General features: G+C 42.7%; 1 protein-coding gene and 1 pseudogene across 7 annotated transcripts in view; both read left to right on the forward strand.

Annotated features, from left to right (window-relative positions):
- The window catches only part of LOC124796088 (AF4/FMR2 family member lilli-like), a 482,595-nt gene that overhangs the window by 109,731 nt on the left and 346,425 nt on the right, over nt 1-26,439 (forward strand). For 6 of the 7 annotated variants that reach the window (XM_047260193.1, XM_047260177.1, XM_047260200.1 and 3 more), the window contains exon 2: nt 14,615-14,644. The exons of the other annotated variant lie outside the window; for it this stretch is intronic. In XM_047260193.1, coding sequence (XP_047116149.1) covers nt 14,615-14,644 — 30 coding nt within the window. The remainder of the gene's footprint in view (nt 1-14,614; nt 14,645-26,439) is intronic. 7 annotated transcript variants of the gene reach the window in all.
- On the forward strand, nt 3,968-4,085 carry LOC124729129 (annotated as a pseudogene).

The raw sequence follows: 26,439 nt of genomic DNA on the forward strand, positions 1-26,439 counted from the left end.
GACAAAAGTTTCCGGATTCATTCCCGCCACGGGAGAGAACTGCCAAGGTGACTACGAGAGAAATTTTGAACAACGGACGACAGGGCAACATTCAAGAGGGGAACGTAGAAAGTGATAAGTTTCAACATGGTAGGGAAGCTAGATAATTTGAAGAGGGAAATAGAAAGATTGAATCTAGATATGTTGGGTATCAGTGAAGTGAAGTGGGAAGTAGGTAAGAAATTATGAGAGAATAGAGAGTAATATTGACAGCAGCAATCGGACTACTTTACAAGCCTCCACTTAGCTACTCTTCAGTTTCTGCTTCATGTTTTTCATGTGTTACTGTGAGCAATGGCCTTTAACGAAGTACCCTCCTCCAAGCGTCAATGTCATGCAGTTCCTTCCACAACGTGCGCTCGGAAACTGGTTGAGACAGACATGCATTCACGGATAGCAGCATTTCCTTTTGTCACTGACAAGGAATGACATTCGTCACGGGTGTATGTCAGTTGGGACACCATTCCTTGTGGACAAGTTGGGCACTCCGCACTGGTATACCAGCAAATCGGGCAACTTCATTCACAGTGTGGTCATGGGCAAGATACCTCCTTCCTGACATTTTGTCACACTTCCGCATTTACTCATCTTACTAAGCTAGTTCCGTACATACATTCACTCCCATAGTTACGTCAGCAGTGGTCACATGAGCGCCTGATACCAGTTCTACACAATTTGCGGGGCTCCAAGGCGACCAATGTGCTTTATCAAGATGGTCCCGTTGCAACATCACACGTCCACTAATGTCAAATATGCGCCCTTTTCATATCTGCTTTTCCGCAAGCGCTGTGTCCTGTAAAATAGTTTGGCAGTTACATAACTTCGGCGGCCGCTGTGGCCGAGCGGTTCTAGGCGCTTCAGTCCGGAACCGCGCTGCTGCTGCGGTCGCAGGTTCGAATCCTGCCTCGGGCATGGATGTGTGTTATGTCCTTCGGTTAATTAGGTTTAAGTAGTTCTAAGTCTAGGGGACTGATGACCTCAGATGTTGAGTCCCATAGTGCTTAGAGCCAATTGAACCATTTTTTACATAACTTCACGGTTCCATACAGTGGGCTTATTGCATCGTTGCGCCTAGCACGATAGTCATAACATCGTATTTTTGATTACTACTTTCTTCACTTCATGACGTGTTGGTGGGAGGCTTAATGCAGCAATTCGTCAGTGGGGCTTCTAGATTAAATTATTTGATTATATGCAGCAACCATCCACCTTTTATTTACTTGTATTTGTACCACTACACGTTTCGGACTTTCGCCCATCGTCAATTGGCGCAGAACCATATTCACCTCCTCAGTTACCACATAGTTAGAAACATCCACTGCACTTCGGATGCTACAGCTGCCTGGTACAAAATAACAGTTTTGTTTAACTGCTGCACTTTGCGAGTTGTATATTTACAATGCATTAATCGTTAGATGCACTTACTTTCTATTTTGTTTGTTGTTGCAGCTATTTTCCGCATTTAAAAGCATGGAATAGCACTCTATCTTTGTGTGATGCACAACAAGAGCGCGTTATTCACCATTTTGCCGACTGACATACTTGTTTACATCATAAAATTATTTCTACAGACAAAGTTACAGTCTGCTTGCAAGTTAAAGTTTTACTTTTTAATCATTCACAAGCTTAAAACAAAATATTTAATGAATTTACGCAACTGACTTCAACAGTACTTTCAGAACAACACGTCAGTCGGCGATATGATGAATGTGTGCTATTGTTATGCATCACACAAAGAAAAATGGTTTACGCCAGGCTTACAAATACGGAAAATAGGAGGAACAACAAGGAAAATAGAAATTAAGTGCATCTAAAGAATAATTTATTGTAAACTAGCGGAAAAAACCCGCGCTGCCCTGTTATTTATTTATAGCTGTGCTTCAATGCCCGTACCATACAGCGTCTGGCCTTGTTCTTAATATTCAAGACGCCATATCCCCTGAACAGTGTGTCGTACAAAGATATAATATTGTTCATACATCCAGCGGAGTATGTAGATGTTATCTGCGAAACTGATTGAGAACAGAGTTAGTAGCAAAGACGTAATAAATTTAAAAGTCATGCCTGATGCGGCAATTTTTATGCTTCTCATAGTTTATGACATCACATCTTCTGAGCCACATGTTAAACAATGATGTAATTTTGCAGCTACATTCAGTGGTGTATGTACATACTGTCTCTAAAATGAGTCGCGAATACGGTTTGTAGTAAAGAAGTGACACATTATAACGTCATGCCTAATGTGGTGCCTTTATTGCATGAACAGCGGAAAAGTAGTAAGCGATAAACATCTTTCCTTTCATCATTTTTATGGGTTGTCGGCAGAAAGAAATTTCTTACAGGTTTGAAATTGTGTCTGAAGTTTGTTGCAAGTCTCTAAGTGCTCTCTTTCTCAAATACCGGATGAATAAAGACTGGCAGTTGACGCATCGCGGGCTACGCTTCTTTTTCATCTCCACTCCACATCTTTGATAGGTAGGTGGTTCTGCCTGACACTAAGGTATATGCGCACCAAGTTTGGTTGAAATCGTTCCAGTGGTTAAGGAAACATACACATACACACACACACAGACACACTCACTCACAGATACTTACATCCATTTTTATACTATGTATGGATACACTACTCGCAAAGCGTAATAGATGAACAAAACTGTTATTTTGTACAGGTCAGATGTAGCATCCAAAATGCAGACGATATTTTATTTTGTTTTACTCCAGCTGAAGATGAGTGAAAACAAAATAAATAAAAAATACATAATAAAGTGGCTGGTTGATGTATTTCTTAAAGTAATACGATCTGCAGCCACGGAGCTTAACAACCAGTAAAATGGGTAAATTGTTACTGTAGATTACAGTGCAGTACGAGAGTCCTGCGGTCAGAGCAGAAGAGGGCCGGTAAGGCACGGCAGTCGCGGGGGAAAGTGTGCTGTGCTCGGCTGTGTTGTGGCTTTCGCTCGCTGGCCGGAGCCGTGTCGCTCGGCTGCGCCGCTAGGTATGGGTGTGGCGCTGCTGTCGCGCCTCCGTCTCGCCTGGCCGCACTTCTCGCCCGCCGCACCTCAAGCTCGTCCGCCCGGGCGAGACCAAAAACGCCGCCCTGCGACATGCACTGCAACAACACCTGAGCCTCTTGCATTCACAGTGGCGTGCTATTAGTAGCCCAATCTTACAATGGTGCGTACACGATCCGTCCAAAAAGTTCCGAGACTGATTTATTCCTGACGCATAAGCGACATCAGCCAGCATTAGGCCAGTAACTAGCAGCTTGCACTCTGTAAACAACAGATGGGCACTTCACTAACCGTTTGTGAACAGGATGTAGTGTGTCAACTTTGTTGTGTGACGAACTGCAATGAAGCAACACCTCTAAATCATGTGCTGAAGACATGCTCCAAAATGTTTTGAAAAAGAGGAAAGTGCGTGCGAAGTTTGTCCCGCAAACCTTGACATCTGATTAAAAATAAATTCACGTGGACACCTGCTGCGACTTGATTGAAATTCCAAACCCGAACAATTCTTTTATGGGAAAAAATCATCACGGGTGATAAGATATGGTACTATCAATACAAACCTACGACAGAGTGCAGAAATTCACATGAAAAGTCAACGTTTGGACGACGTAATCGACGTTCGAGATAATGTGACGTGTGAGACGAACAACATCCCAAAGGAGGACAGTTACACATGATTGTATGAACGTTCTGTGCGTTATACTCAAGTTGGGGGGACGACTTTTTTACTAATCAAGTCTCGAAACTTCATGGCTTGACGGGGTATCTCATTGAAACTACTCCCACGTTAATAAAAATACTTCGTGACTGAGACAAAAAAACTATGTCACTAATACTGCTACATCCCACTGGTTATACCGCCATTACGAAATAAAAACCACCACGTTTATTTATTTACTGTCCTATTACTCACAGTAGGCAACGGCCTTGCCGCAGTGGATACACCGGTTCCCGTCAGATCACCGAAGTTAAGCGCTGTCGGGCGTGGCCGGCACTTGGAAGGGTGACCATCCGGGCCGCCATTCGCTGTTGCCATTTTTCGGGGTGCACTCAGCCTCGTGATGCCAATTGATGAGCTTCTCGACCGAATAGTAGCGGCTCCGGTCAAAGAGAACCATCATAACTACCGGGAGAGTGGTGTGCTGACCACACGCTCCTCCTATCCACATCCTCATCTGAGGATGACACGGCGGTCGGATGGTCCCGGTGGGCCACTTGTGGCCTGAAGACTGAGTGCTATGCTATTACTCACAGTGCACACGGAACATACACTACTCACATCTTCTCAACCCCTCTCTTTCTATCCATCTCCACCTCCCTCTTTCACCCTCTCTCTCTTTCCATCTCCTTCTCCTCCCCATCTCTATCCATCTCTTCCTCCCCCTCACTCTGCCTGTCTCCCCTCTCCCTCCCATTCTCTGTCTCTCTCCTCCTCCTATTCTTTGTCCCTTTTCTCTGCTACTCTCTCTGTCCGTACCCTCCTTCCCCTCTCTCTGTCCACCTCCCCACATTGGACTCGCCTTCGGGAGAGCGACGGTTCCATCCCGCGCCCGGCCATCCTGATTTAGATTTTCCATGATTTCCCTAAATCACTCCAGGCAAATGCCGGGATGGTTCCTTTGAAAAGGCACGGCCGACTTCCTTCCCTAACCCCATTAGACCGATGACCTCGCTGTTTGGTCTCGTCCCCCAAATCAACCCAACACAAGCCACCTCCCCTTCCCCCCTATGCTCAGCCGTGCCGCATCCCTATGTGGGCTAGGTGGTACGTACCACTACAATACTTCTTCCCAGACCGTAAGCAGCATATGCACCAAGTTTAGTTCAAATCTATGCAGTAGTTTTCGATGATATGTGAAAAACACATACACGTGTGTATGTAATTTATTATATGACAGTCTGCTGCATTGGATGTTGTAGCTTCGATTAGGATATCCTATTAATGTGATTAACGTATCAGGGTTGCACGCAAAACGTACGTTGGTCATATATTATTGAAATGCAGTTCGGTGGCCGGTCGTGTGCTCCCCTTTTAGCAGTAGTTTACTGGACGTCACTGGAGCAATGAAGAGTAGCTTGCTATTAGAAGACAGTTCAGGTCATTTTCGTTTTTAAGAAGGATGGCCTGACAGGTACACATACTTATAGGTCTATACCGTTGACGTCAGTCTTTTGTAAAGTTATGGTACATTATTTTACGCTGACGCGCTGACTTTTTTGGGGAAAGAAAATCAACTCGTCCGCAGCTCGTCGTCTCGCGGTCGCGTTCTCGAATCCCGAGCACGGGGTCCTGGGTTCGATTCCCGGCGGGGTCAGGGATTTTCACCTGCCTCGAGATGACTGGGTGTTTGTGTTGTCCTCATCATTTCATCATCATTCACGAAAGTGGCGAGATTGGACTGAGCAACGGTTGGGAATTTGTACGGGCGCTGATTACCGAGCAGTTGAGGGCCCCACAAACCGAAAAAAAAGTATACTCTATAAAAATCAGCATGGATTACAGAAATTTAGCGCACTACACTCGCATTCGTGTGGACGACTGTTCAAACCTGTCTCCGGCAAACCTGATTTAGGTTTTCCGTGATTTACCTAAATCGTTTCAAGCAAATGCCGGGTTGGGTCCTTTGAAGAGGATCTCGTTGTCGACGGGACAGTAAACACTAATCTCTTCCTCCTACTCCACAAACAGAGATCTTGAGAAATTCGTCTCGCTCTGTTCTCGTATGGGGTCCAGCACGCTGTTGACAAAGGCGCCCTCGTTCGTGCCCCGTTCCTCAGTCTCGTTTGCTGAACGAAATACGAGCCCACTGTGTATCGAACCAGATTTGTGACTGGATCCAGGACTTCCTAGCGGACAAAACTCAGCAAGTTCTTAACGGAACAAAATCTACAGATGTTGTTGTTGTTGTTGTTGTTGTTGTTGTTGTTGTGGTCTTCAGTCCTGGGACTGGTTTGATGCAGCTCTCAATGCTAATTTATCCTGTGCAAGCTCCTTCATCTCCCAGTACCTACTGCAACCTACATCCTTCTGATTCTGCTTAGTGTATTCATATCTTGGTCTCCCTCTACGATTTTTACCTTCCACGCTGCCCTCCAATGGTAAATTTGTGATCCCTTGATGCCTCAGGACATGTCCTACCAACCGATCCCTTCTTCTAGTCAAGTTGTGCCACAAACTTCTCTTCTCCCCAGTTCTATTCAATACCTCCTCATTAGTTACGTGATCTACCCACCTAATCTTCAACATTCTTCTGTAGCGCCACATTTCGAAAGCTTCTATTCTCTTCTTGTCCAAACTATTTATTGTCCATGTTTCACTTCCACACATGGCTACACTCCATACAAATACTTTCAGAAACGACTTCCTGACACTTAAATCTATACTCGATATTAACAAATTTCTCTTCTTCAGAAACGCTTTCCTTGCCATTGCCAGTCTACATTTTATATCCTCTCTACTTCGACCATCATCAGTTATTTTGCTCCCCAAATAGCAAAACTCCTTTACTACTTTAAGTGCCTCATTTCCTAATCCAATTCCCACAACATCACCCGACTTAATTCGACTACATTCCATTATCCTCGTTTTGCTTTTATTGATGTTCATCTTATACCCTCCTTTGAAGACACTGTCCATTCCGTTCAACTGCTCTTCCAAGTCCTTTGCTGTCTCTGACAGAATTACAATGTCATCGGCGAACCTCAAAGTTTTTATTTCTTCTCCCTGGATTTTAATACCTACTCCAAATTTTTCTTTTGTTTCCTTTACTGCTTGCTCAATATACAGATTGAATAACATCGGGGAGAGGCTACAACCCTGTCTCACTCCCTTCCCAACCACTGCTCGACTCTTATAACTGCCATCTGGTTTCTGTACAAATTATAAATAGCCTTTCGCTCCCTGTATTTTACCCGTGCCACCTTTAGAATTTGAAAGAGAGTATTCCAGTCAACATTGTCAAAAGCTTTCTCTAAGTCTACAAATGCTAGAAACGTAGGTTTGCCTTTCCTTAATCTTTCTTCTAAGATAAGTCGTAAGGTCAGTATTGCCTCACGTGTTCCAACATTTCTACGGAATCCAAACTGATCTTCCCCGAGGTCGGCTCCTACCAGTTTTTCCATTCGTCTGTAAATAATTCGCGTTAGTATTTTGCAGCTGTGACTTATTAAACTGATAGTTCGGTAATTTTCACATCTGTCAACACCTGCTTTCTTTGGGACTGGAATTATTATATTCTTCTTGAAGTCTGAGGGTATTTCGCCTGTCTCGTACATCTTGATCACCAGATGGTAGAGTTTTGTCAGGACTGGCTCTCCCAAGGCCGCCAGTAGTTCTAATGGAATGTTGTCTACTCCCGGGGCCTTGTTTCGACTCAGGTCTTTCAGTGCTCTATCAAACTCTTCACGCAGTAACGTATCTCCCATTTCATCTTCATCTACAGCCTCTTCCATTTCCATAATATTGTCCTCAAGTACATCGCCCTTGTATAGACCCTCTGTATACTCCTTCCACCTTTCTGCTTTCCCCTCTTTGCTTAGAACTGGGTTTCCATCTGAGCTCTTGATATTCATGCAAGTGGTTCTCCTTTCTCCAAAGGTCTCTTTTAATATTCCTGTAGGCAGTATCTATCTTACACCTTGTGAGATAAGCCTCTACATCCTTACATTTGTCCTCTAGCCATGCCTGCTTAGCCATTTTGCACTTCCTGTCGATCTCATTTTTGAGACGTTTGTATTCCTTTTTGCCTGCTTCATTTACTGCGTTTTTATATTTTCTCCTTTCATCAATTAAATTCAATATTTCTTCTGTTACCCAAGGATTTCTACTAGCCCTCGCCTTTTTACCTACTTGATCCTCAGCTGCCTTCACTACTTCATCCCTCAGAGCTACCCATTCTTCTTCTACTGTATTTCTTTCCCCCATTCCTGTCAGTTGTTCCCTTGTGCTGTCCCTGAAACTCTGTACAACCTCTGGTTTAGTCAGTTTATCCAGGTCCCATCTCCTTAAATTCCCACCTTTTTGCAATTTCTTCAGTTTTAATCTACAGTTCATAACCAATAGATTGTGGTCAGAGTCCACATCTGCCCCTGGAAATGTCCTACAATTTAAAACCTGGTTCCCAAATCTCTGTCTTACCATTATATAATCTATCTGATACCTTTTAGTATTCTTCCATGTATACAACCTTCTTTTATGATTCTTGAACCAAGTGTTAGCTACGATTAAGTTATGCTCTGCTCAAAATTCTAACAGGCGGCTTCCTCTTTGATTTCGTAGCCCCAATCCATATTCACCTACTATGTTTCCTTCTCTCCCTTTTCCTACTGTCGAATTCCAGTCACCCATGACTATTAAATTTTCGTCTCCCTTCACTACCTGAATAATTTCTTTTATCTCATCATACATTTCTTCAATTTCTTCGTCATCTGCAGATCTAGTTGGCATATAAACTTGTACTACTGTAGTAGGCATGGGCTTCGTGTCTATCTTGGCCACTATAATACGTTCACTATGCTGTTTGTAGTAGCTTACCCGCACTCCAATTTTTTTATTCATTATTAAACCTACTCCTGCATTACCACTATTTGATTTTGCATTTATAACCCTGTATTCACCTGACGAGAAGTCTTGTTCCTCCTGCCACCGAACTTCACTAATTCCCACTATATCTAACTTTAACCTATCCATTTCCTTTTTTAATTTTTCTAACCTACCTGCCCGATTAAGGGATCTGTCATTCCACACTCCGATCCGTAGAATGCCAGATTTCCTTGTCCTGATAACGACGTCCTCTTGAGTAGTCCCCGCCCGGAGATCCGAATGGGGGACTATTTTACCTCCGGAATATTTTACCCAAGAGGACGCCATCATCATTTATCCATACAGTAAAGCTGCACGCCCTCGGGAAAAATTACGGCCGTAGTTTCCCCTTGCTTTCAGCCGTTCGCAGTACCACAACAGCAAGGCCGTTTTGGTTAGTGTTACAAGGCCAGATCAGTCAATCATCCAGACTGTTGCCCCTGCAACTACTGAAAAGGCTGCTGCCCCTCTTCAGGAACCACACGTTTGTCTGGCCTCTCAACAGATACCCCTCCGTTGTGGTTGCACCTACGGTACGGCTATCTGTATCGTTGAGGCACGCAAGCCTCCCCACCAACGGCAAGGTCCATGGTTCATGGGGTGATATAAAGGTAATTTCAGGAGTATTCCAGACGAGTGTTATTGGGCTGTAACTGTTCAAAACGTGTTTGTGATCTAATATGTAACTTGAGGCTGTTCGCGTACGATGCCGTTTCTATAGGGAGCTTGCATAACGGATGACTGTAGCGAAATACAGGGAGACCTGCTGAGGGGGACGATTCGTGCAAGGAGACTCCGAACGTATATAAATGTAACATATTACGCACAAATATGCGAAGGTATGCACTACTGTCCGAATAAACTATTGATAATAAAGCGCTTTAAACAAGACACCTATAAAAATCTAGGAATAACCATCCGGAGCGACCTAAAGTGTCGTATGGACATCAAACAGAGTATGTGCCACTCTGAGATTCATTGGAAGAATCCTAAGGAATTCATCCACAAAAGAAATGGCTAACAAAACACTTATTCAGTTAATTATTGAATATAGCTCCTCAGTCTGTGACACTTATCAAGATGGAATAAGAGATCAGGTACAAAAGATCTAACAAAAACCTACCGATCTTTTCGTCAGGACATCATTTAGTCGGCCCCAGAGCTTTACGGAGTTGCTCCACATACTCCATACGTAGACGGTGACAGACAGACATTGTGCTTCATGGAGAGATTTACTGTTGAAATCCCGAGAGCATAAGTTCCAAGAAGAACGAGACAAAATATAATTTTCTCCTGCTTACGTCTCACGAAATGACCAAAACAGAAAAAATCAGAAAAATTGGAGTTCGTACGGAGATTTTTCCCACCCACCATTCTCGAATGGTACGGGGAAGGAGTCGTTGGGGGGAGGGGGAGGGGAGGAGGGTGTACGATAGTCGTACACTCCGCCACACATTCTAATGTAGTTTACGGAGTACAGATGCAGACATGTAGATTGCTGTATCTGTCTTTTCTTTAGAGCTCTGTTCTCCTGAGGTACATACTTGTTCGATAGTTAGTTACATTAACGAGTTCGTGTATGGTACAAAAGGAATTGTTGAGGAGAAACAGCTGTAATCTGCACTCGTAAACGAGTCTGCTGTCTGACATTGTATTTCCACCTTGGCTAAGGACCGAAGTTGCAGGCGCATATTTTATAAGTAATGTCGCCAATCCCAGGCGACAATAAAAGTAAAGTCGCCAAATCAAGGCGCCAATGATGTGTTTTAAAAAGTTTTATGTAACAGTGGATCCCACACAAGGAAAATAAAACAGTTAAGACAGTTTAAGGAATTGGTATTACTGGTAGACTGTGTAAAAGATCTAGTTCCTTCATCGTGTATCTAATACGGTCCACAAGAATAATATTACAGGGACTGAGGCTCACTCGGAGCGTAGCTTCTGTTGGCAGACTTATGCTATGCTATGCACTATGTAGAGGAATGCAAAGCATACTAAAGACGTGTATCTAGAAAACGTTTTCAAGTACGAGTCTATATGCATCCCTGTATATGGGTTTCTTAGCGAGGAATAGATGTCTTTTGCCGGCTGCGGTGGTCTAGCGGTTCTAGGCGCTCAGTCCGGAACCGCGCGACTGCTACGGTCGCAGATTCGAATCCTACCTCGGCCATGGATGTGTGTGATGTCCTTAGGTTAGTGAAGTGTAAGTAGTTCTAAGTTCTAGGGGACTGATGACCACAGATGTTAAGTCCCATAGTGCTCAGAGCCATTTGAACCATTTTTGAATAGATGTCTTTTCAAAAATACTGCAAGCATTATGTTGAGTCTGTATGTAGCTATTGCGATACAGGTAAAAGCTGAATCAGAAATCGTCCGTTGGCAATGTTTAGGGATACTTTATATGCACGTTGGCAGCTCTATCGAGCACCTCCATTTGCAGTCAGAAACCTACGAGGGAACTTCAAATGGTAGTTTGCACGTTAATGTGACAGACCAAGCAATTTTTATTGAATGTTGCAGTATACTTCAGGATACTGTTCTTCAGCGTATTCACCAAGACGTTGTAAACCACGGTCAGAACGTTCTACTTGTCGTTCAGTTCCTCGATGATGTGCGACATTGCATTTGGTCCACACACCGCTAGAATTTCACACTGAATCCGTGTACAGTTTAGAGGTTCTATCCACATGAATTGTACTGTATCGCGAATTTCATCTGTGGAGCACGTATCCAGTTGCCGGGGCACTTACTTCGCAGACTGTTTTGCACCTGTTATCCCTACCGCGGCTGAACAATGTCTGAAGGAAACCAGGACAACGGGCCACACTTGTTATGCAACGGTCTTAGCGTGGGGCAGCATGCGTAACTTACTTTCTTAAGTCCCTGTATACACCTCCAATGTTGATAGACACTTTGAAATTAACTGCGAGATCAAGACTGTGCACGAGTGCTGCTGGCTATGAATAGGACAGTCGGTCAGAGCGTCGTCTGCCAAAGGGAGTTCCAAAATGCAGTCGCACGGACTTAACCTGTCAGGAAATTTCTGAAACGCGCACGCTGCACTCACGAGTGAACGATTCTCCTTCTATGTGTGCAACTTACCGGCTGTTATTGTTTTTGTGGTTTTCAGTCAAAATACTGATGCAGCTCTTCATTCACATCGCTCCTGTGAAAGCTCATCAACCCTAAATTACTGAAACCTACATCTATTAGATCTGCCTACTCTACTCATCCATTAGCCTCTCACACTTCCCTTTAATAATAAATTTGTGATTTCTTGATGTCTCAGAATGTGTCCTATCAACCGATCCTTTCTTTTAGTCAACTCGGTACACAAATTTCGTTTCTCCTCATGTCTATTCAGTAGTTCCTCGTTAGTTACAATATCTACCAAGCCAGTCTTTAGCATTATTCCATAGCACCACATTCTGAAAGCTTCCATTCTCTTTTTGCCTGACCTATTTAGCGTTCACGTTTAATTTCTGTACAAGGGTATACTCAATAAGAAAAAATACTTCTTAACACTTACTTTTATATCGATGTTAACAAATTGGTCTTCCTCAGGAACGGTTTTCTTGTCATTGCCAGTCTACATTTTATATGCCATCATTTATTTTGCTGTCCAAGCAAGAAAACTCATATACTGCTATAACCTAAACCAATTCAATCACTATTGCCCGATGTAATTTGAATACATTAACTTTGTTTTACTTTTATGGATGTTCCTTTTATAAACTTTTTCAAAGACACTATCCAGTACGTTTAAATACTCTTCCAGGTCCTTTGCCATCTCTTGTACAATTAATATGTCATCGGTCAACTTTTTTTATTTCTTCTCGCAGAACTTCAATTCCATTCTAAAATTTTCTTTGATTTGCTTCACTGTTTGCAGAATGCACGGACTGAATAACATCGGGGATAGGCTACAACCCTGTCTCACTCCCTTCTCAACCATTGTTTCCCTTTCATGTTCTTCGGCTCTTATAACTGCCAACTGGTTTCTGTTCAAGTTGTAAATAACCTTCCGCTTACTCCTGCTACCTTCAGAATTTCAAGGATTGTATTCCAGTCAACAGTGTATAAATTTTTCTCTAAATCTATAAATACTGTAAACGCAGGTGTGCCTTTCAGGGTCAGTATTGTCTCGTGTGTTCCTACATTTCTCCGGATTCCAAACTGATCTTCCCCCTGATTGGCTTCTACTAGTTCTTCTAGCTCTCTAAAAATTATTCTTATCAGTATTTTGCAAGCATGACTAATTAAATTGATAATAACATTCACACCTATCAACACCTGCTTTCTTTCCCAGTGGCATTATTACTCCTTTATAAAAGTTTGAAGATATTTCGCAGGCCAGGTTAATGTGAAGCCTAGTATGCACAGTTTCTGGAGCTTCTTGCCAGATTACACGCCGTACCGCAAAATGTATCCCAAAACATCAGCAATTTCAATTCTTTCCATTATACGGCAGTTCTTTTTGCCGCTTTTTGAAGACAACATTGCAGAATAACAGAGTTTCACCGTGTGCGCCAGATAGTTATGATAACCTGCTTCATAATAACCAAACTACTACAATAAACAGTAGCATTACTTCACTGTAATGAGAGCAGTCTACTTCATTTTTTCACATGCCCAACGATAGCCCACGAAATAGGTGCACTACATTGTGGACAAAAGTTACGTACTGAAGCCTTTATCGATCTGCTTAGTTTTTAAAGGTGGTGTTGGTCCTGCAGAAAAATCTTGAGAGCGACATTCTAAACACCAGTATATTGTATGCAAATTATGCAGTGTGATCGTCAGTGTAATATCATATTACCAATCGATACCGCTTTGTCATGACATGCCTTAATTTCCTGTAAGATTGTTTTTCACTCTTTCAGAATTTACTGACGGCATTAGCGCTACATCTAGCGCGGTAGGTGTGCAGGTAGTACCACAGAAGATAAAATGGCAGCTGCGTAATGACGGCGGAAAACACATTTCCACCTCTGAAATGATCTGCAGGATTCTTATTTCTATCTTATCGGTTTTAGATTTAGATTAATTCAAATGAAAAAATACCTATCCTTAACTCGAAGAAGTACTTGCTACCTGTAGTAGCAGCAAGAGTTTAATCAGAAACGACTTGCAGAACTGCCGTAAGGAATGTTAGATTTAAAAAAAAATCTGGCTAGAATGTTACAACAGACCGTACATTTTCAATGAATACGCGAGAGACTAACTCATGCGAGTGCAGGACTAAATATAGACCGAGTTGCAATTCAACACAAAATTTATAGACATGTCGCTTATGGGACTGTATGAGCGTTGTGAAAATATTAAACGTATTATGTGGAGAAACCGCAAGTAAATACCAATAAAACGAAACCTTAACAATCGGCTCCATGAAGAAGGAATGCCACGCAGTTTATGTAAGTTCTTTTCTCTCGTTAGTTTTACGGCAGAGTCATCAATCTTAGAGAATCCTTGGGTTCCACAGGTCGCCTCTTGGATTTTTTTTTGCACTTTTGTTGAGGAAAGTCTCCAGTCCTTGTTTTGCCTCGTAAATAGTACAATTATGATTTATCGTTTATCTCTATGCTTCACACGTTGCAGGGCTCCTGTATAGATGTCCTAACAGTAAACTGGATGTCCTAAATTTCGCACTATCGCCACATACCAAGTGCTCGTAGTTTCTATATGGAATAATGTCCCCTTCTATCTAGACAGACAAATATTTTTTTAAACATAAACTATATTCTAGTAGCTTTATAAATTAAATATAAACGACACATCTTTAATATAAATTCATTATTTGCGTCTTTATAACATATGAAATATGCGTGTGATTTCTCACAACATGCATTACAAAACACCTTCGCTAGTAGAATATTGTAAAGAATGAGTTTTATATTTTGTATATTTAAAGTTGCATTGTATACGTTCGTTCTTGGAGACCCCATGCTGATTCGTTCTCATGCTGATTCGTTCTCTCTTTCAGGACGAATCCTACGCGGCTGCTTTACCAGATGTAAGTGAACGCTTATCAAGTACGGTAATATACTTTACACCGAGTAGTAAATAAAATTGCTTTACCTTCTACATCGTATTTATTAGAACGATAAACAGATGTTGGGAGGGATTTTTGTTCTTAGAGCTGAATATCATGTAGACAATAATTAGCGTTGTAGGTTTGTATCTGCCAAGTGTACTTGGGTACGGAGAAGAAAAAAACGTTATATTTTTTAAAAATAAGGAAGCTGATAAACTTATTTAACAGAAGCGTCGCCTTAACATGATCGAATTTCTCTGCTGTCGGAGCTATTAAACAACTGCGTAGTTTCTGTAAGACAACGTTTATTGCATTGTAGACTGACAACAAACACTAGCAGACGATGACATTTAGACCGAGAAAACTATTAACGATGTTTCGTCTGTGGACACATAGACATACTCATTCAATGGACTCAAACGCTGTCAAAGTGCTGTAAAGAATTTTGATTTTTCCACTCTTGCGGCATAACGGGATTCTTGAAGTATCTACATTCAAGAAAGTGAATGTCAGAGGAGGAAGAACAACACACTAGTCAGTGAGCTGATCAACGCCTTTCATTTACTCACTGTACAATGGTATCTGTCGACGCTTGATGTCGTGTCTTGACATGTCGAGCAACACTGTGCCGGGTGCCGGTGTCGCAGATTAACCGGCTGTGGTTGGCGGCAGTCTCCGGGGTGCTCAGCGCCACTTTGTTAATAAACGATGAACCTGCTGTCGTGGTTCATAATCTAGCCCTCTTAGATCAAAACTTCTGACGACAAATACGATGCATGTACGTGAAGGAAACAAAGTAACGCATGACAAATAGTTCAAATGGCTCTGAGCACTATGGGACTTACCATCTGAGGTCATGAGTCCCCTAGAACTTAGAACTACTTAAACCTAACTAACCTAAAGACATCACACACATCCATGCCCGAGGCAGGATTCGAACCTGCGACCGTAGCGGACGCGCGGTTCCAGACTGAAGCGCTAAAACCGCTCGGCCACACTGGCCGGCTAACGCATGACAGATTAAGAGGACAAAAAGACAGACTAGCACGGGCAAAGATGGCAGCAGTCTATTTTATCGCACATAAACCTTAATCTGAGGAAGAGATTTATAAGAATGTACTCAAACGTCTGGAGCATAGCAGTTTATGGGGGTAAATTATGCAAGGTACGAGAATCGGAAAGTAAGACAATGGAAGCGTTTGAGACGCTGTGACACAAATGGATGCTGAATTAAGTCGATTGATAAAATAAATAAGGAAAGTCCTGTGTAGATTCGACGAGGAAAGGAATACGCGGAAAACACGGACAGGAAGAATGGACAGGATGATAGGACAAATGTTGAGGCATCAGGGAATAACTTCCACGGTACTAGCGGGAGCCGTAGAGGTCAAAAATTGTAGGGAAAGAGAGAGTTTGGAATACATCCGACATATAATTGAGGACTCCGGATTCAAGTGTTACTCTGATGTTAGTAGGTTGGCGCAAGACAACAAGTCATCGTGGGCCGCATCGAACCAGTCAGAGGAGTGATGACGAAAGAAGTGAACTCCTGGCGATGCTGTTGGTCGTCATTTCCCATTTACAAGAATATTTATTTATTTATTTTATGAACTTATTTCACCTGGCAATATTAGGATCTTCAGACCTTCTCGTGCTTCTAACCATATTTTCCTCAGACAGTAAATCTTCCGGTTTGAATGATGCCTGACCAGTTTAATAATAATATAATAGTATGTATAGCAATGCATACATGGAATTTAAGATATGTCTGTCTTATTAATGTTAAGCAATTTCGTAATTACGTCCTTGCCGAAGTAGTAAAATGTAATAGGAATGTCTAAAAACAGTGGCTAAGGAAACAGCATGGACAGGAAGTCGACTAGGCAGAGAGAGAGCGAGAAACAGTGAGGCAAGATTAATAAGCGATATGGAAAAAAGAAAACTGAAATAGAAGGGGGTGACAATACCACAGAGACGAAAGGTACGCCAATGATAAAAGATGAAATGTTATATTACTCGGAAATGTCGTTTTTCAGTATTTTGCATAGATTTACGATACAAAGGACTAACTTTAACTTAACATTAAATTTCTCGTGAGTAGTAAATGAGTAAGTTTTTCTTTAATCAAGAAGTCGTACAGAATCACTGTGGTTCTTTGTTCCAGGAGAGACACATAGTCAACTAACTTAGCTGTTGAATTAAATCTGTGGTAAAAAGAGTATCTAATTTAGGGAAGGAACTGGAATTCGAGTGTAGGAAAAGGGAGAGAAGGAAACATAGTAGGTGAATATGGATTGGGGGACAGAATAGAAAGAGGAAGCCGCCTGGTCGAATTTTGCACAGAGCACAACATAATCATAACTAACACTTGGTTTAAGAATCATGAAAGAATGGAAGAACCCTGGAGATACTAAAAGGTATCAGATAGATTATATAATAGTAAGACAGAGATTTAGGAACCAGGTTTTAAATTGTAAGACATTTCCAGGGGCAGATGTGGGCTCTGACCACAATCTATTGGTTATGACCTGTAGATTAAAACTGAAGAAACTGCAAAAAGGTGGGAATTTAAGGAGATGGGACCTGGATTAACTAAAAGAACCAGAGGTTGTACAGAGATTCAGGGAGAGCATAAGGGAGCAATTGACAGGAATGGGGGAAATAAATACAGTAGAAGAAGAATGGGTAGCTTTGAGGGATGAAGTAGTGAAGGCAGCAGAGGATCAAGTAGGTAAAAAGACGAGGGCTAGTAGAAATCCTTGGGTAACAGAAGAAATATTGAATTTAATTGATGAAAGGAGAAAATATAAAAATGCAGTAAGTGAAACAGGCAAAAAGGAATACAAACGTCTCAAAAATGAGATCGACAGGAAGTGCAAAATGGCTAAACAGGGATGGCTAGAGGACAAATGTAAGGATGTAGAGGCCTATCTCACTAGGGGTAAGATAGATACCGCCTACAGGAAAATTAAAGAGACCTTTGGAGATAAGAGAACGACTTGTACGAATATCAAGAGCTCAGATGGAAACCCAGTTCTAAGCAAAGAAGGGAAAGCAGAAAGGTGGAAGGAGTATATAGAGGGTCTATACAAGGGCGATGTACTTGAGGACAATATTATGGAAATGGAAGAGGATGTAGATGAAGATGAAATGGGAGATATGATACTGCGTGAAGAGTTTGACAGAGCACTGAAAGACCTGAGTCGAAACAAGGCTCCCGGAGTAGACAATATTCCATTGGAACTACTGACGGCCGTGGGAGAGCCAGTCCTGACAAAACTCTACCATCTGGTGAGCAAGATGTATGAAACAGGCGAAATACCCTCAGACTTCAAGAAGAATATAATAATTCCAATCCCAAAGAAAGCAGGTGTTGACAGATGTGAAAATTACCGAACTATCAGCTTAATAAGTCACAGCTGCAAAATACTAACACGAATTCTTTACAGACGAATGGAAAAACTAGTAGAAGCCAACCTCGGGGAAGATCAGTTTGGATTCCGTTGAAACACTGGAACACGTGAGGCAATACTGACCTTACGACTTATCTTAGAAGAAAGATTAAGGAAAGGCAAACCTACGTTTCTAGCATTTGTAGACTTAGAGAAAGCTTTTGACAATGTTGACTGGAATACTCTCTTTCAAATTCTAAAGGTGGCAGGGGTAAAATACAGGGAGCGAAAGGCTACTTATAATTTGTACAGTAACCAGATGGCAGTTATAAGAGTCGAGGGACATGAAAGGGAAGCAGTGGTTGGGAAGGGAGTAAGACAGGGTTGTAGCCTCTCCCCGATGTTGTTCAATCTGTATATTGAGCAAGCAGTAAAGGAAACAAAAGAAAAATTCGGAGTAGGTATTAAAATTCATGGAGAAGAAATAAAAACTTTGAGGTTCGCCGATGACATTGTAATTCTGTCAGAAACAGCAAAGGACTTGGAAGAGCAGTTGAATGGAATGGACAGTGTCTTGAAAGGAGGATATAAGATGAACATCAACAAAAGCAAAACAAGGATAATGGAATGTAGTCTAATTAATTCGGGTGATGCTGAGGGAATTAGATTAGGAAATGAGGCACTTAAAGTAGTAAAGGAGTTTTGCTATCTGGGGAGCAAAATAACTGATGATGGTCGAAGTAGAGAGGATATAAAATGTAGGCTGGCAATGGCAAGGAAAGCGTTTCTGAAGAAGAGAAATTTGTTAACATCCAGTATAGATTTAAGTGTCAGGAAGTCATTTCTGAAAGTATTCGTATGGAGTGTAGCCATGTATGGAAGTGAAACATGGACGATAAATAGTTTGGACAAGAAGAGAATAGAAGCTTTCGAAATGTGGTGCTACAGAAGAATGCTGAAGATTGGATGGGTAGATTACATAACTAATGAGAAGATATTGAATAGAATTGGGGAGAAGAGAAGTTTGTGGCACAACTTGACCAGAAGAAGGGATCGGTTGGTAGGACATGTTCTGAGGCAACAAGGGATCACCAATTTAGTATTGGAGGGCAGCGTGGAGGGTAAAAATCGTAGAGGGAGACCAAGAGATGAATACACTAAGCAGAATCAGAAGGATGTAGGTTGCAGTAGGTACTGGGAGATGAAAAAGCTTGCACAGGATAGAGTAGCATGGAGAGCTGCATCAAACCAGTCTCAGGACTGAAGACCACAACAACAACAACAACAACAACAACAACAACAACAATTTAGGGAAAGTAAAATTGTGGGAAATAGTCACGCAATCATATGCAGAGTGTGTCAGGAAAATACGTACGTCTATCTAGAGGTCAGAATATCGGCCATTCTGAGAAAAAGAACATCATACAATCACACCATTATGAAATGTGTGCGAGATGGCGCTCGAGATCTATTTAAGGAACCAGCCCAGCATTTACAAGTAGTACTTTAAGAAAGTCACTGAAGCAGGACATCTGGATGACCTTGCGGGGATTTGAACGCACTCATCCTGAACAAGAGTGTCATAAGCATTGCTCCACCTAGGCTGTTTGCCACAAAATGGAGTCATCAACGTCCTCTTGTACAGCTAGACTGGATACTGCACTGAGCGAGGTAACTCGGTGATTAGACAATGGGATCTCGCATACCTAATTTTAGCGGCCATACACTTGTATTGTTGTCCCTAAATCACAAAGATTCCTCTACTACAGACACGCAAAACACGTTTCACACACATACGTACATACATACGGATACGCGAAATTTTAATTTTTGTCTGGGACAATCGAAAACAGATGTGACAGATGGATAAGATGTGAAAAAAAGATGTCGCTAAATAGCTTGTGGCAAATGGTTGGTATGAAAAGCACATAGATGATTTCCTTCCCCAAGCCGTGATTACCTTTAATGGCCTAGTCATCGACAGAGTTCCTCCGAATTTTGTAAGTGGTGCAGAGCAGAAGTAAGAAAGACATTGTACTTGCTGCCTGCCTGTCTGTATGTCTGGCTGTTCAAAACCAGTTTTCTCAAGAACGGGTAGATTTATCACCTTGAACTTTATGGAACATACTGAGATCTACGGTCCCTTAACGATGCAGAAAACTGAAGCTTCTAAGTCAATGCAGTTAAAAGATACGGCCAATTTATGTTACATATGTTGATACTCACAAACTCACTTATCAAAATCTGAAGAGTATTTCCTGCTGGCCTTTAATACTGAAGTTTGACTACAAGCTTTAATTTGTAATTATATCACACAAAAATATTTTTGCCGTTTCTTATCTGACACTGTGTGTTCCCTTTTCATGAGGATTGGGTAGACGTACCAAGTTAAAATCTATATATCGTAGTAAGGTCTCTAGGCACTTGGCAGTGTAATAAATGTTGAGCTTCGAACTCAATGCAACCAAATTATGGTGCCTTTTATGTCACATATTTTGATACTCTCAAAATCACTCATCAAAACTTATGAGATACTTCCCGTTGACCTAGACTCATGAAATTTAGCTAGAATCAAGGTTTTACAGTACAACTAATTGAAAAAATTCCGAAAATTTTTAATTTGTAATTAAATCACACGAAAAAGTATTTAATTTGTCATTTGTTGCCCGACTGTCTGTCTGTTAAGAACCTCTTTCTCTCACGAACGAGCAGACGTATCAAGTTGAAATTTATGTAACATACTAATGTCTATGGGCCTGTGGTGGTGTAAAAACATTAGCCTTCTAAGTCGGTGCAATCAGAAGATATTTATGTCACTTATTTTGATGCTCGTAAACTCACTCATTAAAACCTACAGCATATCTCCTGTTCAATCATGAAATTTGGCAAGAAGTGAGGTTTCACAGTACACGTAAAGGAAAAATCAGAAAATTGTTAATTTGCAATTATATCACACGAAAAAAAAAAATATTTCTTGTGTCGTTCGACTTCAATATTAAAATTAAACCCTTGTTGAAAATCTTAGAATTCCCGGGACCGACACCTGCCAATTTTCAACTTCGATAACAGGAAAGCCAGACGTTGTGACCTAGCGGTTCTAGGCGCTTCAGTCTGGAACCGCGCGACCGCTACGTTCGCAGGTCCGAATCCTGCCTCGGGCATGGATGTGTGTGATGTCCTTATGTTAGTTAGGTTTAAGTAGTTCTATGTTCTAGGGGACTGATGACCCCCAGATGTTAAGTCCCATAGTGCTCAGAGCCAATTGAACCATTTTTTTTGATAACAGGAAAAGATCGTCGGCTTTCTCGATTTCCAGGATCGACGCAATGTGTGAATACAAAATTGAGTTTGTTCGGCGCCCTCAGTGCGCGAGTCCTAGTCGCATCTGGCCAGTTTTTTGCCTTCATTTTTGGTAATCTTGAGTTTCACGTCTAGCTGAAGCACTGGTGGAATTCTAGAATAATACTGCGCTTCCCACAGCTCCGGACAAGCGTGAGAAAATGAAACGAAAAGGACTGCACTCCCGCCCTCCGCACCTAAATACGCTAGTGACACTCGCACAATGGTTTCAGCAGTAAGAAATATGGTAGTTGTTGCCGGTACCCACGAGCCGATGACGCGAGAGTTGTGTGGGAAGAGTTGAGTTAAGCATCCGAAGCGGAAAACAGAGAGAGTGGCGCCTGCAGGTCAGTGTACTGCGCATGCGCAACCGCCAGTCTGATGACGTCCGTGTCGGCGACGTCCGCGATTAAGTAGAGTGCTCTGCACACAACACGCACTGCGGTAGCGCAGCAGCCGCTGGCCTGCGCAGCTCCCCGCCACGCCGGGTGAGGCCTGCCTCTGCAATTACTCTTACGAAATGGAGCCGCGATAGTCATCCTGTCTCACTGCCCGCTTTCTTCCTTTCATGTCTGTTGCGGAGTTCCTGAAACCAGTTTCCGGGATCTTCTTGAAAACTTTCGTATTTTAGTGGTAACAGTGACACCATTCTGGCGGAAGCGATTAAAGATGAACAAATGTATAGCTTTAATCGAGAAAGGAAAATCGGGCTGCAAAGCTCCGTCGACGACGAGGTTATTATTGCCAAGCTGGGACAGGACATAGATGAGGAAGGAAATTAGAAGGGACCCATTTAAAAGGTAATGCATTCGCCTTAATCAATTAAGCGAAACCACAGAATATCGAAATCTGGATAGCCGAAGAGAGATTAGAGTAGCGCTTCTTTCGAATATGAGCCCTGTGTAATCTATAATCGATATGGAGCAAAGCAATTTCTTAGTGACATTACAACTAGAATGAATAGTTCTGTAGACCGCATTTAGGAACATCACATTTGTCAAGAGAGGAATAACGTTTTAATATGAGTCTCAAATATGACAGTGACGATGGTTCATTGTAGACAGTCAAATTATGCCATAAATGTGTATCAACTGTTCTCCTTGACACTTGGAATTTACGCACAATAATCACTGTTCGCCCTACAGCGAAGAGTACGATCATCTCTGTTGATCTGATGTAACTACATTTACCTGGAGCCATACTGAGTCCCAACTGTATATTCGATGAGGATAGAAGCTGAAGTAGTGAATTAATATGCGTGCCAATGCCGGGACTTCAACCGAGGTCCCTGCTTACTAGGCACATGTGCTATCCACTACACCACACTGGCATCGTGGCTAAATAGCTGCACGGAATACTGTATTTCAATGCCCTCCCTAACACAAATTTCAATGCACAATCTGCCCATCTTGATTTTGCCCTTCTTAAATGTTCAGTATTGGACAGCACACGGTCTAGTAAGTAGGAGACTCAGGTTCAAGTCCTGGCCTTGGCACAAATTTCAACACCTTCTATCCTTGTCGAAGACAAAGTTGAGACTGAATATGTCTCCAGGAAAATGTAATTACATGAGATCAACAGATCAGCTACGCCAAAGGTATAGGTAAAGTTCCCTATTACGTACAAAACTGGGTTGCTATTCTGTTACTAGAGAGTCCTGGCGATAATAACGATATAAGAAGGGAAAAATCAAGATAGGATGAGGTGTGAATTGAAATTTGTTTTAGGGTGGGCAATAGACTACAGTATTCTGTGCAACTGTGTTAGGCACCGTGCCAGGGTGTTGTATTGGATAGCACATCTGTGTAGTAAGCAGGAGACCTGGGTCCAAGTCCTGGCTTTGGCACAAATTGTAATTCGTCACTTCAGTTTCTATCCTTATTGAAGATTATCTCCATGCCTCAGTATTTAGCTTAGTGGATTTCTACTTCCATAAGACATATTTTTTCTTACAATCCTCCGTGAAGACAGAATCCTGAATTGTGAAAAGTTAATCTCGCACATAGAAAGTAAGATGACGGTGGAATCTCAGAAATGTACGCGTGTTGATTGAGGAAACCACCTAAAATCGTGTTGCGGATTCCTTGATATTTTTCAGACTCATCAAACATACTGAGTTTGCTAAGAATGTCAAGCACGAGGATTTTACTCAAAGGACCACCTTTCGGGTGTCATGAGGTTTTATTGCTACTGTTGGGATGAACCGCAGCCGGTAAGTTTTGGCGGTCGTTGTTTCGCATTAAATAACTGTATAGGACATGCAGAAGCGTTTAAGCTATGGCGGCATCAATGGCAGTTTGGCAGTAATGTTATTCTCGAACAGTGCCCGTTAGTAACATTTGCTTATAAACGTTACTTTTGATGGTTCCACATTTACGGTTACCTGCAAAATACCAGCTCCCTACATCAACTACTAATTTCATAGCGTACGGCAAAGAGAAAATTGCGCCGTCATAGAGATGCCGTTCACATCAGTAAACTAATTTTTTTTTCAGTGGTGACGAGTGTTGCATTTGTAACATAGGTCAAGTGTCAACGTCTCACACCAGACGAGTGTAACCCCTATGTTTGCGTGGTAGAGTAATGGTGGTGTACGCGTACGTGAAGAACTTGTTTGCGCAGCAATCTCCGACATAGTGTAGCTGAGGCAGAATAAGGGGGACCAGCAGCATTCGCCGAGGCAGATGGAAAACCGCTTAAAAATCATCCACAGACTGGCCAGCTCACCGGACCTAGACACAAGTCCGCCGGGCGGATTCGTGCCAAAACCAGTCGCTCCTTCCCAATCCGGAAAGCCGGGCGGGCTTCGCTTATGTATTCTGTAAATGAGTCTAGCTCAGAGCCTTTTTTCTGCCTGGTTGTGTATCCAGAAAGCTTGCAGACTGTCTTTTGAACGTCAGTGCAACGTCCTACCTTCCCGCGACAGTACACTATGTGGAGGGCACTGTGTGGTACTACGTTGCCGTCGACAGGAGCTGCTTTGATACTTAGCTCTTCTTTCAATACGACAGAAGCCAGCTGAGATTCGGTAGCTAGCGTCTAAGTTGAAGAATCGCGTTAGCAGATATTTACACGTGCTTAGGAGGTAACGCAGGGATGCAAAGCGCTTGGCGGTTTTCAGAGCGTGGAACCTGTCGTATCTGTAAAGCAAGTAGACACGGCCTAATGAAGCGGAGATACCGGTCGTGTAGTGGCGGCGGACGAATACGTCTCTGCTAATGAGAGCGTGAACCGCGCTGCGATGGCAGGTCTACGTTTGGGAAGTTTCCGGACCCGTGAGACTTTAGCGTGTTTCGCCATTTCAAGCGATACGTAATAAACGAGACAGGCCTTGGAATGACCCAATCCAGTCACATTAATGTGGCGACCATCTATGTCACAGGTCCACGTGCAATAACCACTCAAAGATGGCCGTAGGCAGCACTAACAATGGAGGGTATATAAAGCGTGTCGAGGGGTCACGGAAAACATTGCAGTCTTTGTCGTAATAAGGAAACGAAGGGATTTATCTGACGTCCCAAAGGACAAGGTCATGGCCTTCGCGGCAAGTGTGGAAGCATTTTCGAAGCAGCTAAGTTTGTAAGATTTTTGAAAACATAGCGATCTTAAAAGTAGCTAAAATTAAAATTTAAAACAGTCTTGATCGCAATCTTGTTAAAATATTTTTTTTACTGGAGTGAGTGATCGGTTTCGACTCTATGAAAGAGTTATCTTCAGACTCCAGAGCGGTAGATGGACACTGCTAGATGAGTTCCGTCGACCCTTGACGTTCGCGTAACTGCTCACGAGGTTACACGAGCGTCGAGGGTCGACGGAACTCACCTAGCAGTGTCCATCTACCGCTCTGGAGTCTGAAGATGACTCTTTCATAGAGTCGAAACCGGTCACTCACTCCAATAAAAAAATAAATTTTAACAAGCTAGCGATCAAGACTGTTTTAAATTTTAATTTTAGCTAAGTTCGTGATGTTCGCGTGCCCCCATGGTTTAAGTATACCACCATGCATGGCATTGGCGCTATACAAAACCGACGCCAAGGCAGCTGTGGTGAACCACAGGTCATAGATGACAGGGTTGAACGACAGCTGTGTAGATGTGTACGGGAGAACAGACGTGCAACTTTTGAGTAACTGTCCACCGAGACGAACAAGGGCGCTACCAACAGCGTGTCCTCAACGACCGTTCACTGAACGTTTCTACGTATGGGCCTCCGTAGCAGTCGTCTCTCTCATGCATCTATGTTGACTGAATGAGATTTTCACTCTGCAGCGGAGTGTGCGCTGATATGAAGCTTCCTGGCAGATTAAAACTGTGTGCCCGGCCAAGACTCGAACTCGGGACCTTTGCCTTTCGCGGGCAAGTGCTCTTTTTATCTAAGTTGACTGCTGTTCATCGGCGACGAATACCGCAATCGGACGTCCACAGAGTGGTGACAGGTGGCTTTTTCGGATGAATCGGTTTTACACACCATCGGACAAGAAGCAAACACCGTGCAACAATCGTCGGAAGGGTCAGGTCGGAGGTGGGAGCGTTATGGTCTAGGGTATATTTTCTTGGCATTGGCTGGCTCAAATGGCTCTGAGCACTATACGACTTAACTTCTGAGGTCATCAGTCGCCTAGAACTTAGAACTACTTAAACCTAACTAACCTAAGGACATCACACACATCCATGCCCGAGGCAGGATTCGAACCTGCGACCGTAGCGGTCGCGCGGTTCCAGACTGTAGCGCCTAGAACCGCTCGGCCACTCCGGCCGGCTTTTCTTGGCATTCCCTGGGTTTTCTCGTCATGGATAAACACAAGTATGCATCTATCCTAGGGGACCGTATCCACCGCTATATGCAGTTTGTTTTCCACTGCACTTTAGAATCTACTAGCAGGGCAATGCACACAGCTCACAGTGTGCGTATGTGGTACCAAGAGCACGAGGATGAATTTTCCGCTCTCCACTGCTCACCAACGTCCCCGTATCTGAACCCACTTGAGAATCTGTAGGACCACCTCGATCGGGCTATTCGCGCCACGGCTCCTCAACCTGAAAC

The sequence above is a fragment of the Schistocerca piceifrons genome, chromosome 1, assembly GCF_021461385.2.
Source record: "Schistocerca piceifrons isolate TAMUIC-IGC-003096 chromosome 1, iqSchPice1.1, whole genome shotgun sequence".
NCBI classification, from domain to species: Eukaryota; Metazoa; Arthropoda; class Insecta; order Orthoptera; family Acrididae; genus Schistocerca; species Schistocerca piceifrons.